The sequence below is a fragment of the Carcharodon carcharias genome, chromosome 14, assembly GCF_017639515.1.
Source record: "Carcharodon carcharias isolate sCarCar2 chromosome 14, sCarCar2.pri, whole genome shotgun sequence".
NCBI classification, from domain to species: Eukaryota; Metazoa; Chordata; class Chondrichthyes; order Lamniformes; family Lamnidae; genus Carcharodon; species Carcharodon carcharias.
The window spans coordinates 100,965,503-100,980,415 of NC_054480.1; the positions used below are offsets into that span (position 1 = coordinate 100,965,503).

Sequence of the window (14,913 nt, forward strand, 5' to 3'; positions counted from 1 at the left end):
TTGAGGCTCGAGCAACAAGAAATAAAGAGGAAATATAAGCTAAATACCGCAGACGCTGGGAATCGGGAATAAAAACAAAGTGTGGAAAAACTCAGCCATTCTGGCAGCGACTGCGGAGAGAGAAACAGAATTAAGGTTTCGAGTCCGTATGACTTCTTTCAAAGGTGAACTCGAAACCTTAACTCTGTTTCTCACTCCACATATGCTGAGTTTTTTCAGCACTTTCTGTTTTAATTTAAGAAATAAAGAGGTGTGTAGTCTTGTAGGACAAAAAGCTAACATTTATCTGGTTTCGGGGTTCTCGTAAAGATTCTAGTCCTGAAGCCCATTATTTGACAGCAAGGCTTCCCCTGTGATGCTGGATATTCCTCAACTAACCCCACCAAGTTGTCCAGCAATAGATTTTCTGCAGGATATAACCCCTTTGGCGAACTAGTTGTGATCCAAAATGACCAAACTACAGTATTGACATTAGTTTATTTTTGCTTATTCGGATCATTTAAGGCATCATATTCACCAGGAAGTAGAAAGATTGAACTCAATGGCACTGTGGCTCAATAAAGGATCAAAATAATTCACGTTGATTGGATTCAACGTTGAAGGAGAGAATCACTGCATAAAAGCGATAACCAAACATCATGAATTTGTGTGTACAGTTTTTGCTAATTGACCAGATGACAGAAAAATTACACTGATGTAGAATAATACCTCAAATTTTGCATTATGATTTTTAACCCTTATGTTGCTGGCAGGTTTCAAGAAACTCCCCTCTCGATGGGCTGACTTAGTCTGTTTTCAGTTCAGGGCATTGTCACAATAAATAAAAAAAATCTCCTTACAGTAATGTAGATACTCATATGAAGATAGGCTTAGATTTATTACTGTAACACTGGCCCCCGTGAACTAAATGAGACACCAAAAACCTGATTTTGAAGAAAATAAAATATATGTACCCAACCATCCCTTTTTCACCAGTTCTGTCCCCTTTGTTATTCTGTCGGTTCTTAAATTCTAACTTTATTTTTTTCTACATTAGGTACACTGTTCTACCACTTTATTTTACAAAATCTTGAAACTATTGTTCATCTTCCTCCCAACTGTTCACCTTTGGTGAGAGTCCCAGAAAGATGAAGGAGTTACTGGGCCTATTTTAATAGCCTATTCCAAACCCTGATTCTGCGGACTCACAGAATGACCAGTCCAATCTTTGATGCAAAAAAACCCACCTCCAGGGTGCCCTACTGTCAATTTTGTCTCCCCGCACCACAGCCTGGACAAATGCCACTTTAAAGGGTTAATTGCAATTTTATTTTCTTTTTCTACTGAATATTGGTTTAATTGTTTATCCGGCTACCACACTGTGGATGAATCTAATAGGACATTACAGCCCATCGTGTCATCATCAAGATAACTTCATTGGAGCTCAACTGTACTCAAATGATGATGTTTAGGGTATCATTCAGCCAATCAGCTTTCAGCTTTTTTTTTAGGCTCTGACTGAATTCCAATAAAAATGTAGGTCTTTGCTAAGTCACGTTGGATTGGCTGCAATCCTTGCATCCCCAATTGAAAGCATGTGTTATGTTAGAAGACATATGGTGCATCTGAAGACTATGAACATATAACATTCCAACTGTACAATAAGAGCAAGACAGGGTGCAATCACATCACAATGCAGCACTGGCAACGCTGCTTATCCTTCAGATCCTTCGCTTCACTGATAGCCTCTTTTCCCTTCCCATCCGGCTTCTCCTCAGTGGCCTGGGCTCCAGGTTCTGCAGCAGTGCCATTTGGGGGAGCTTGACTCTCTACTGGCCTCTCATTCTTGCTGTCACCATCCTCAATCATCACCAGCTCTGCCTTGCCTGTTCCATCGTACCCTAGGAACTTCTTGGTCTCGTTCTCATCCTCAACATCCTGGTATCCCATGAAAATCATGGTCACTGGCTGGTCTTTGCTGGGCTCCGCACCATCGCCTGGGGTTTTCTGAAGGATTTTAAGATTTTCTCCGGCTATCCCATCTGGCTTTAGCTTTTCTGGGGTCTGATTGTCAGCCTCAAGTTGATTAGGTCCTTTCCCCTCAGGAACCACTGCTTTACTAAAGTCTGTCATCTTATCAGCTTTCTGTATCAGCTCATCAACTTCTGTGGTACTTAGAAGATGAACTCCGTTTTCCACTGCTCCATCACCTTTTCGCACCTCATGGATCACCTTGAGGTCATCCTCATAGACCTTGACACCTTGCTGCTTGAGGTTTTTGGGGGACACACTAGTGGTGGACAAGACCTTAGTCTCCCCTGTTACATTGTCCTTCTCCACTGTAATTTCCACTGCAAACATTGCTGGCCAACAACAAAAGAGCTGAATGTTAGTGAATAAACAGCAGAAAGAAGAATAATTAGATGCTTAAGACTGCCGACAATGACCCCATTGGTTTCTAATGAGGGTAGTTGAGGGATAAATCCAATGGACGTCTCCCCAGTTGCTCTTCAAATAACACCACAGAATCTATTACATGAACTTGAAAAGGCAAATCAGGCCTTAGGTTAAACTCTCATCGAGAGGTCAGCACCTCCGATGGTGCAACACTCTCAGTACCTCACTGAATTTTCAGCCTAAATTATGGGCTCAAGTCCCTGGAGTGGGAACCTTCTGGCTTAGGGGTGAGAGTGCTACCACTCAACCAAGGCTGGCACCCACGATTTATAGAGTTTATTGAGTCACTATCAGACAGAAGGAGGCCATTTGGCCCATTGAGTGCATACTGGCTCTCTATAAAGCAATCAGTCAGTCCCATTCCTCAGCTCTATCCTTGGAGCCATTTTCTTCAAATATCCATCCAATTTCCTTTTGAAATCATTGATCATCTCCACTTCCATCACCCTCAAACGGAGTGAGTTCCAGCTCTCATTACCACTCACTGCATCCCCTTATATTTCTTGCCCAAAATCTTATATCTGTGTCCCCTAGTCCTTGAACCATCAGCTATTGGAGACACCTTCTCTTTTGCTATCTTACATAAACCTGCCACAATCTTGTAAATCTCTATATATCTTTTTAGTCATTCATGGGATCTGGGTGTTGCTGGCTAGGTCATTTATTGCCCATTCCTAATTGCCCTTGAGAAGGTGGTGGTGAGCTGCCTCCTTGAACCGCTGCAGACCATGTGGTGTAGGTACACCCACAGTGCTGTTAGGGAGGGAGTTCCTGGATTTTGACCCAGCGACAGTGAAGGAACAGCGATATATTTCCAAGTTGGGATGGTGAGTGGCTTGGGGGGAAACTTCCAGGTGGTGGTGTTCCCATGTATCTGCTGCCCTTGTCCTTCTAGATGGTAGTGGTTGTGGGTTTGGAAAGTGCTGTCGGAGGAGCCTTGGTGAATTCCTACAGTACATCTTGTAGATGGTACATACTGCTACCACTGTGCGTTGATGGTGAAGGGAGTGAATGTTGTGGATGTGGTGCCAATCAAGCGGGCTGCTTTGTCCTGGATGGTGTCAAGCTTCTTGAGTGTTGTTGAAACTGCACGTGAAACTCCAGGCAAGTGGGAAGTACGAGAGGCTGGGGAGGTAGTCGGGGGATCCCATGGTGGGGTCTGGGGTGTCAGTACTTTAGTTACCCAGGAGTTAGAAGTGGTTTTAATTTGGAACCATCCAAAGTTTGTGATTTAAATCAGAGTATCGGGTGGTTCTCATTTCAGGGTAATTGCCCATTGGAACTTTGAACTTCCTGGGCAATTCCCATGCAGTCCTTGCGTGGGGATTTCCGGGAGGTCCCCCAGCGCACCTCCTGGGGTACCCCCTGGGCATGACCTTCTGGGGATGGGAAGTTATGGGCCTTGAAGAACTTGCCCTACGTGGCAGCATGAAGTTGGATTTAAGAACATTGGGAATGTTACACTGAGTCCCAGCTTCCTCCACAGAATCTCACTGTTTCATTCAGATCCCTAACCAGTGATCCCAGAGTATTGAATCCAAAAATAGGTTAGCAAGACAAACAACAATAAGAGTAAGGAGATCTTTCTCTGTAATGTTTCACAATAAATGTAGTGGCAGAGGGACCTGGGGATTCGTGCGGTTTTGAAGGTGACAGGACATATTGAGAGTGATTAGCAAAACATATGGAATCTTGGACTTCATAACTAGAGGCATGGAGTACAAAAGCAGAGTGGTTATGCTGAACTTGTTTAAAACTCTGGTTAGGCCACAGCTGGAGTATACGTTGCTTGCTTCCTCTGAATCCATCATTCTATCTATATACCTTAATATGCTGCTGTAGTTTGTGACATGTTTTGCCTTCCTGCAGTACCACCAGAGCTCCAGGGGGTGGCAGAAGCTACCATTACCAGAGCAGCATGAACACACTGTGAGACAGCACGGAGGGTAACACTGCCTGCCAGGAAACAGATTAGGCTTTAAATCAGGAGCTGTTTATCGCAGGGCTTTCAGGAACCAGGGTCAGCTGGAGGGCATCTCCTTTACATCAAGCACAGGGACACAACCCAATCGAGCTTCAGAGGACTGCTGGAAACCTTTTAGGCTGGAGGATGGGAGAGTTCAGAGACTAATGGCCCCTTATCTAATGTCCCTTTTAGCAAGCAGGCTGCTTCCCTGGCTGCTACCCAGCACATTGCTTCCTCGGGTCCCCAATTGGAGACCAATGTTTTTACTTATTTGAGCATTTTTAGGATGTGGGCAATCGTGGGTTAGGTCATTTATTGCCCATCCAAATTGCCCTTGAGAAGGTGGTGGTGAGCTGCCTTCTTGAACCACTGCAGTCCATGTGGTGTAGGTACTGTTAGGGAGGGAGTTCCAGGATCTTGACCCAGTGACAGTGAAGGAACGGTGATATATTTCCAAGTCAGGATGGTGAGTGGATTAGAGGGGAATTTCCAGGTGGTGGAACTTCCATGTATCTGCTGCCCATGTCCTTCTAGGTGGTAGTGGTCATGTGTTTGGAAGGTACTGACGAAGGAGCCTTGGTGAATATGTCTCACCTTAATCAGCACCAGCCTTAAGGACTGGGATGAAAACAGAAACTGCTGGAAAAACTCAGCAGGACTGGCAGCATCTGTGGAGAGAGAAACAGAGTTAACGTTTTGAGTCCAAGGTGACTCTTCTTCAGAACAGGTGAGAGGTAGAAATGTGATAGGTTTTGTGCTGTTGAAAAATCGGGGAGGGTCAGATGGAACAAAAGGGAAGGTGGAACAAAAGTGGGTGAGGAAGATTAAATACCAAAGATATCTTGGAACAAAAGACAAAAGGAGTGGTAATGGTAGGTAATGGTAGTAGTAATGGAACAAAGCATTGGTCCAGAGTAAGTGTTAGTAGCAGCATAAAGGTCAGTGCTGTCTGGAAGCAAAAGTGTGAGAACAAGACACAGACTGGCACTTGGGGAAAAAAATTACAATGGAGGACAGGGTTCATGGTCTGGAGTTGTTGGGTCCAGAAGGCTGTCTAATCAGGAGATGAGCTGCTGTTTGTCAAGCTTGCGTTTGGCTTCACTTGAACATTGCAGCTGGCCGAGGACAGAAATGTAAGCATGAGAGCAGGGTGGTGAATTGAAATAGTGAGTAACAGGGAGTTCTGGATCATGCTTGCGGACTGAGCGAAAGTGTTCCGCAAAGCGGTCACCCAGTCCGCGCTTAGTCTCCTTAGTGTAGAGAGGACTGCATTGGGAGCAGTGAATACAGTAGACCAAATGGAAAGAAGTACAAATAAAATGTTGCTTCACCTGGACCAAGTGTTTGGGACCTTGCACGGTGAGGAGAGGAGGTAAAGGGGCAAATGTTACACCTTCTGCAATTGCACGGGAAGGTGCTGTGGAAAGGGGATGAGATGTTGGGGGTATAGAGGAGTGGACCAGGGTGTCACTGAGGGGATAGCCCCTATGGAATGCTGACAGGGGAGAGGAGGGGAAGATGCGTTTGGTGGCGGCATCATGCTAAAGTTGGCGGAAATGGTGGAGGGTGATCCTTCGAATGTGGAGTCTGGCAGGGTGGAAAATGAGGAAAAGGGGAATCCTATTGCGATTTAGAGAGGGAGAAGGGGTGAGGGTAGAAGTGTGGGTAATGTGTCAGACATGGTTGAGGGCCCTGTCAACTAAAGTGATGAGGAATCCTTGATTCAACAGAAAGGAAGAAATGTCGCTAATGCCGTTGCGGAAGGCAGTATCATCAGAACAGATGCGACGGAGGCGAAGGAACTGAGAGAATGGGATGGAGTCCTTACAGGAAGTGGGGTGTGAGGAGCTGTAGTCGAGTTAGCTGTGGGAGTCAGTGGGCTTGTAATGAATATTGGTGGACACTCTATCACGTAGGCTGCACACAAGTTGGCCCTTTAAGTTACCATGTGTGTGTGGCCGCGCAAAACTATTTAAAACACCCACACACCTAAATAGTCCTGCGCACTGCATGAAAAAAATTGAGGGTACATTAGTTGTCTTTATCCAAGCTGTTCAGCTTAATTCAAAGTGCAGTTTCTATTTTCTTTCTATTTATTCTTCATTTAAAGCCAGAATTTATTCCCCTCCCCTAATTGCCTTTGAGAAGGTGGTGATGAGCTGCCTTCTCGAACTCTCGCAGTCCCTGTGGTGTAGGTACATCCACAGTGCTGTTAGGGAGGGAGTTCCAGGATTTTGACCCAGCGACGGTGAAGGAACGGCGATATATTTCCAAGTCAGGATGGTGAGTGACTTGGAGGGGAACTTCCAGGAGGTGGTGTTCCCATCTGTCTGCTGCCCTTGTCCTTCTAGATGGTAGTGGTCATGGGTTTGGAAGGTGCTGTCGAAGGAGCCTTGGTGTGTTCCTGCAGCACATCTTGTAGATGTGCTGCCACTGTGCATCAGTGGTGGAGGAAGTGAATGTTTAAGGTGGTGGATGGGGACTGGTTCTGCTTAATAGTAACCCCAAGGATATTGATGGTGAGGGAATCAGTCATGGCAATGCTGTTGAGTGTCAAGGGGAGATTGTTAGGTTCTTTCTTCTTGGAAAGAGTCATTGCCTGACACTTATGAGGTGTAAATGTTACTTGCTACTGATCAGCCCAAGCTTGTATGTTGTCCAGGTCTGACTGCCCGAGAGGTCTGACTGTTCAGTATCTGAGCTGAAGTGTGCACAGCTTTCCCTTCCCGATTTCTGTATTCCCCTCTAGCCCCATAACCCTCTGAGATATCGGCTCTCCCTCCAATTCTGACCTCGGTTTTAATTGCTCCACCATTGCTGGCTGTGTTTTCAGCTGTCTAGATCATAAGGTCTGAAATTCCCTTTCTAGATCTCTCTGCCTCACTCTCTGTTTCTTTAAGTTGCTCCTTAAAACCTCCCAGTATGTCTCACTAAAGTTCTGCTCACCTGTCCTAAAATGGAGTTGAGGCAGAAGATCAGCCATGACCATACCGAATGGCAGAGCAGGCTCGAGGTGCCATACTGTCTACTCCTGCTCCTTATGTGCCTCAGAATCAAACTTAATTCAATATCGTGCCTGTGAAGTGCCATGGCTTATTTTCCTATATTAAAGGCACTATATAAATGCATGTTATACATCTTGGAGTGGAGTGATTAGGAATGGTCACAGCTCCATGCTCAACCTAAGAGGTACACAAAGCAAAACTCGCAAAGATTCAGAGGGTTGTGAAGCCTGGCAGCTGTTCATTGCCAATTTCCAGGGAAAATTTGGTAGCAAGTGGCATGAATCTAAAATTCCTCTTTTAAGTGTCAACCTTGGTTCTGTGGATCTTTCTCCCTCACCTCTGTGTCAGAAGGTTGTGGTTTCAAGTCCCACTCCAGAGACTTGAACACATAATTGAGGCTGACACGCTCAGTTTTGCAGTTCTGAGGGATTGTTGCAGTGTCAAAAGTGCTGTCTATCCAATGAGATCTTAAACTGAGGCCCCCTCTGCCCTACCACGTGGAGATAAAAGATCCCATGATGATATTTGAAGAAGAGCAGGGGAGTTCTCCCAGTGTCCTATCCAATACTTATCCCTCAAACCAATATCACAAAACAGATTATCATTATCACATTGCTGTTTGTGGGATCATGCTGTCTACAAATAGTTGCACACTTCCGACAACAGCGACTACAATCAATAGTATGTCCTTGGTTGCAAAGCACTTTGGGACATCCTGAGATTTTGGAAGGTGCTACATAAATGCAAGTCTTTCTTTCTTACAATCCTCACTCCATGGAACAGGAAGTGAGGCTGGAATGGAAGTTCCAGGTCCAGTTGACTCTCATTAATCTCCTGTACGTCACTCAGCTCATGGGATGATACCACATAGTGCAGTATCACCACATGAAAACACCCACGTTACCTGATGGGTTTAATGGATGAATGTGAATATATCTATGTGTGTGCATGTGTATACAAATATATGTATGTATGTGCATGTGAGATGTATGAATGGTATTGCTGTCTCAGTCTGTTCCCTGTAACTCAAACCTTCAGTCAGTGCTAGTAGTTATTATTAATTCTGCTCTGATTCAGAACTCTATCATCCCTCCCTGTCTTCTTTTTCTGAGTATGGTTTCCTTCTGATATGTTATAGTGAGACAGCTGGGGATAAACATAAAGCAAGTTACAGAGCACAGGAATCCATAGACCCACAGCAGCTCTCAGTATAGCACTAAAGAGATGGCTGGAGTGAGGAATGGGAGTAGGTCTGTTCTGTGATTGGGTCCATTGCTATATTGGGTGCAGTCAAAGGAGTTTAACTCTATCTGGCTCATCTTATACTAAATGGACAATAGTTAACAGATGTTGCTTAGGCTGAAGGGGTTGCTGAAGGACCTAGAGCAGGCCCAATACTTTTCTGTTCAATGCTGCCCAATTTTGGTGAGGGGACCCAAAAGAGGGTGACACTCTTGTAAGGGTGTGTTTTAGGGGGCAGCCAGGAATGCCTGGAAAATGCTTTGACCCAATTTCTGGGAGGACATTTTTCAGATGTTTTTGCAATGCAGGATGCTGATTCCAAACTTGGGCCTTCATTGTACCTAAAATTCATGAGACAATTAAGTTTAAAAGATTGTCAGACTCTTGTATGAATCAGACATCAAATTGTTGCTGAGTGACTCACATTATATGTACATTCCAGAGATGGTAAATACAGTACAGCTAGTTACTAGTTACTCTTACCAGCCTTCATCTTCTCTGTGCTTCCTTCGGTTTTATTGGCCAATGGGCTGCTGTGACGCTTTGCCAATTCTGTGAACAGAGCAAAGGCTGAGTTAGATGGGGGCTGGAGTGTGGCTTCCCTGATGTATAGCCTGGTTTCAGGTAGCTAAACCAGGGTCAAGGGCACTCAGCCAATCAAGACTGGATTCTGCCACTGTTGGTAAGGTTCAAAGATCACAGTTAGGTCACCTGAAAAAAATGTGCTATTTGTCACAGTAAATAAAGCTTTCCTTCACAATGGAACTTTATAACTTGCTAAAGTTTGATGGGGACAAAGGTCCTGATATGTTTGAAGAATGCAGAAAGGGCCTATTGTGCATTTTAATCCTCTGTGAGATTTTCCTGTTTATAGAGGACAAAATCTGTCGAAAGTACAAGGGCTTAGAATGCAGGACAGCCCACAGTGGGGGGTATTAAAGTGAGATGTTATGTTTATTTTTTCCTGCGGGTTATGAGTTACAGATCTCCCATATCTGATGAGAAAAAATTTCTTTGTAATTTGTTTTAAGAAGCCCAGGAATGATTGTAGGTGATGTTAGTGTTTGATTGCTTTTCACATTCCTGTAACTTAACACAGTTCCTATTTAAATGGAGCTGTTAACCTGTTTATTTCATATAACCAGGTTAATACAAGAAGCAGAAAACATGGAGTCACTGGATGATGTTAGGGATGATTAATTTTGCATTCCAAGTGGAGACTCAGGATTATGGGGCATTACAAGTTTCCAGCTCCTGTTTGTCCATTGTGTGATCCCTGTGAATGAATGTTTAGGGTTCATGCACTAATAACACACACGGGCTAAACTAATTATAGGGAAATCATGGTAACAGGGGGAGAGAGGAAGCGGAAAGAGATAGAGACGGAGAATGAGAGAGTGAGAGAGCAGAGGGATAGAGAGAGATAATTGGAGATCTGGGAAAGATGGGGAGAATTAGAGAGAGAAGAATGGAGAGAATTAGATACGCTGGGAGGGGAGAAGGATCGAGATAACAAGGAGAGAATTAGAGAGGGGGACATGGAGGGGGGTGGGGGGGGGGGGGGTGGTGGGGGGAGGGAGAGAAAGAGGGAAGAGAGACAAAGACAGCCATGATTGATGGAAGGAGACTGAGACAGTGAACAAGAGAGGAGTAGATCTTGACTTCAGGGATGGATGTAAAACAAGTTGCCATCTCATGATTATCCATTAAACAGTCAAGGTTAACCCCAGAGAGAGACAGAGAGAGAGCACTCTGACAACTCCACTCCCCTGATAACCGGCTAGTAAGTGCATGGTGTGATGCTGAGACTGGGTTTGATGGTGTGATCAGTGCTGACTGCTGATCTCACCTGGTGCTTGCTGGCAGCAGGTGTACAGGCTACAACTAAAGCTCCCAGAGTCAGCTTATTGCTTGCCTCTGTTGGGTGTCAACCTGTCTTGGCACCTGTTAGTCTAGACCAGACTGACACCCAGCCACACAAGGTATAATTACACTTACTGCAAAGTTTGTGACTCAGGTGTAGCAGCGTTACCGTGGAGACAGGTCAAAGAGCCTCCTTGGGGAGCCCACCTCAAACTCTAACTCAACAAAAGCTCTGCTACCTGTAAGTGCTGCTCCTGCTCAGCCCTGTTCCCACTTGCCTCCATTTGATTGTGGATGTTCTGCTGAAAGGCTTTCAACCTGAAATGTTAACTCTGTTTCTCTCTCCTGCCTGACCTGTTGAGTATTTTCAGCATTTTCTGGTTTTATTCCATTTGGTCTCTTCCTGTCCCAATTCAAAACGTTAAACCTCATTCACAAATACTTTCACAGTTTTACCCCATCCTACCTGTATAACCTTGCCCAACCTTGTGTCCTAAACCGTTGCCTCTGTTCCTCTGACTCTCGCCTCCTGTGTGACTCCACCTTAGCCCTGTAGATCCAGCTCTCTGGAACAGCCTCCATAAATCCCTCTTCCAAGCTGCATCTATTTCCACCTTTGACATTCATTGACTGGAGCATATGCTTCTTCAGAGTGTTGCTTGTTAGATTCTTTCTCTCTCTCTCTCTCTCTCTCTCTCTATCCCTACCAGTGCTTGGCTCTCCTCATGAAGATGATCCCTAAATTCCGGGACCTGAGCTGCGCTGCACTGTTCGAGAGTCAAGTGCCCCTTTGCATCCTGGGGTGACTCCCGGTCTTCGGAGTACAGTCTCCGAGTGCCCTGGAGGTGCCATGTGACTAGTCCTCCCTGCCCACTCCTGCTTGCCCATTATGTGATCTCTGTTAATGAGGCCTCCTGTTTGAGGTCTGGAGACACAGAGTTAGTGAAGTTCAGTGTTCATGCACTAATATCACTCACAGGCTACTGAGACTGATTGTAGGGAAATCACGGTGACAGGGAGAGAGAGGAACAAGAAAGAGAGAGATAGAATGAGAGAGAGCAGAGGAATAGAGAGAGATTATTGGAGTTTGGGGAAAGATAAAAAGAATTAAGGAGAAGAAGATTAAAGAGAATTAGATTGGTTGAGAGGGGAGAGGGAAAGAGTTAACAAAGAGAGTATTAGAGTTATCATTCAAGGGATGTGGGCATCGCTAGCTGGGCCAGCATTTATTACCCATCTGTAATTGCCCTTGAGAAGGTGGTGGTAAGCTGCCTTTTTGAACTGCTGCAGTCCATGAAGAGAGAGAGAGGGAGAGAGAGAGGGAGAAATAAAAATAGAAAGAGAGAGAGAGAGAAAATTCAGAAGAATTGTAAATGAGAATCCAAAGACAGAGAGGATTGATGGAGATAGAGACTGAGAGAGAGAGTGAGATCTTGATTCCAGGGATTGATATAAAAAAAGTTGCCATTTCACAATTCCCTGCTTTACAAAAACAATAAAAACTAACCCCAGCGAGAGACAAAGTGAGAGTGCTGTGATAACTCCCTTCCCCTGATAACCGGTTAGTAAATGCACAGCGAGTGGCTGAGCTAGCTAGCTGGACATATTCTGCTCAGTGAACGGGCCACAAGCAGAACCCCTTGATGACCTGCGGTGACTGGATAATGCCACAGATGATGATCCATCAGTTAAGGGATTTTCCAGCCAACTTGCTGGGCCACATACCCATCCCTGATGATCAGGGATATATTGGCCAGGATGGGTAGCTATCCAGCATGGTGAGCAAATGGTTTGGAATCAGACCTCCCTCCTTGAGAGTTGGTTCACACATTCTGCATTAATTGCTGTGATCCCTACCCAGCACCCAGCATCTTTACATCATGGCATCCCAGTCTTTCAAAGTCTCTTCAAAGTTTATAGCTCGTGCTCTCACCCATTTCTTTCAACTGCGACTCGGTTCCACTTCTTGCCATGAAGTGGAATATTCACTGTGGGAAAGGTGCCATAACACCACAAATAGGTTGTTATTAGCCCAGGAAAATCATGGGGATCTCGACTGGGATTTTGAAAGATGTAGTTCCAGCAGTAGAGGATCCGGGCTAAGAGCACACATTCAGAAAGAAGGCCCCATAGTCTCAAAACTCTAGGCCTTGGCTCCAGTAATGTGTTAAAACAGATTTAAAAAGTGCTGAGAGGAGCTGCAGAGAGCAAGCGCCATTCAAATGTTCAAAACGTTACCTCTGTACAGTGTCGGTTCTAGTGGTCAGTGACATAATGGATGGCAATTCACACCTCCAAATTACTGCACATGCAAGGGAAGTGAACATTTACTCCATGGATTGATATTTCGATTGATATTTGAGAGTGGGATGGGCTGTGTTGGAACTGGGAATTGATATTTGGGAGAGAGAGACAGGTTACAATGGAGCTGAGGGGTTGCCTGGTTTTCCTAGGTATTGCTGTTGTCTGCTAAATCTGGGCAAAATACGTTTACAGTGGGGCCTCAGCAGACATTAGGCCTGGTATTTACATACACAAAATGTCAAACTCCTGTTTCAGGTATAGGCGATGAATGCTGATTTTTTGGCTTTATCAAATGGCAAACAGCGCACTTCCCAATGGACCTGTCCTTCCACAACGCCACTTTGGAAGCTTAGCATTAGTGCCAGAAAAATCAATGGGAGTGAAAATCAAGAGAGAAATACAACAGACAGATCTTATTGTATTATTGCCCAATCAACCAAGTTCCACCTCTTTTATACCTGGAGTCAGTGACTTAACATGAGTTAAATCTGTTTGTTCATAGGAACAATCTGGAAAAAAGGTTAGGGCCTGTCCATTAACCCCAATGTTGAAAATAATTACACCAGGGTTGATAGTAGCTGTGACCCAGGCCGGTTGGGTGATAGTGGTTTGGCTCCTGTTTTGCAATCTGCCTGGCATTCCTTTCCGCTCAAGTCATTGGAACGTTAATCGGAGCGATTGGGAAACAGGCGCTTGATCCTTTCGAGCCCAATCCTGCCTGCCAGAAATAGGTACAATTGACCCTAATTAGCCTATGGGCAGAATTTTCCACTCCCACCAGCAGTGGGAATCGTGGCGGGCAGGGGCACTTAATTTGGCAGAAGGCAAAAAATCTGTTTCCAAAAGGTAGGATAAACTGTTGGAATTTTGCTCTCCTGACTTCCAAGGTGGGTTAAAGATGTTTCGAGCTTTCTGATGAACAATGTTGGGAACCACATTTGAATACATTAGCATCTCATGCATGTTCATTAAATGGCCACCTTGTCAGAATTAAGTTCCCCTGCAACTTAAGTTCGCCGCCAGAGAGAGTTTGGAACGTTCAGTTTTATGGCTGTATATAAGTGCAGTGCACCTGGTGAGCTTCACCTCTCCCAGGACTTTGAGGTCCGTAGATGCTGCTTTCACCTTCACCTTCTTGGGGACCTCACATAACTTCACTTGAGTGCCGTTAGCAAACATTGTGCCAAGGCTGGACAGGGGATTCAGGCTAAGCAGGGAAGGGTTGGGGAGAGTGCCTGGGGAAGTTGGGGTGGGGGGTGGGGGGTTAATGTCGGGGGAAGTGGGGGTGAGAGTGTCTGGGGAAGGGGGTAGTGTCTTAGTGGGTAGGGTCGATGGTGTTGGGTCCCGGGGGCTCACGGTACTGGTGATAGGAGGAACAGTCACTGTCAGAGCAGGGAGTAGGATGCAGTAGGGTGGCAGATCCAAACTGAGAGTGTGGTAGGTGAAGGTCTCATCGGGTGGGTCACTGAGGGGAACAAGACAGGTGGCTCACATAATGGGAGGGGGCAGGGTCAGGGTGGGCATGGGGACTGTAATAGGTGTTGGCTCTGAGGGGAAGGAAGGCTTTTGGAGGTGGATTATGGTCCAGGATAATGGTGGAGGGGTGGGGGGAGCGGGTGCGCATTCAAGGGGGTGACAGAGGGGAGAGGAATGGTAATACTGGGTGGGTCTGTGGTGATTGGGGGCTGTTGGTGGGTGATAGGAAGGTAAAGGATGGCGGAGTGAGTTTGAAAGTGGCATGCACATTTTTCCAAACTGACCTTGACCATGCAGTTAGTCAAACAGTGAGATTCCTCAAGGTGGGAAGAGGGTACTTTCAGGCGTGTGGAGTTCAAGGTCAGCACAAATGGCTGACTAAAGGGACACCCTAATAATCATGAGGCGACTGGATGTCAGCCATGCTCACTTGTGTTCTCCTGTCTATGGTGAAGGCTGCGTTGCAGCGGGTTTGTTTCCAACTCATGGGTCTCATTACATCGAGATCCCAGCAAGGTGTGGAGTTGCCGTTCATACTGTGCCATTTGCTATCGGCTGCAGTCAGAGGCAGGGATGAAGGGAGGGATAGAGGTGGATGTTTCCAAGGGGCACGGGTTGCAA

General features: G+C 45.6%; 1 protein-coding gene across 3 annotated transcripts in view; it reads right to left on the reverse strand.

Annotated features, from left to right (window-relative positions):
* Positions 1-463: 463 nt before the first annotated feature.
* Positions 464-14,913, reverse strand: part of palm1a (paralemmin 1a) — a 515,885-nt gene continuing 501,435 nt past the window's right edge. For all 3 annotated transcript variants that reach the window (XM_041204285.1, XM_041204287.1, XM_041204284.1), the window contains 2 exons: positions 9,133-9,201; positions 464-2,342 (listed from right to left, as the gene is read on the reverse strand). In XM_041204285.1, the coding sequence (XP_041060219.1) occupies positions 1,663-2,342; positions 9,133-9,201 (749 nt within the window). In that variant the 3' untranslated portion in view covers positions 464-1,662. The remainder of the gene's footprint in view (positions 2,343-9,132; positions 9,202-14,913) is intronic.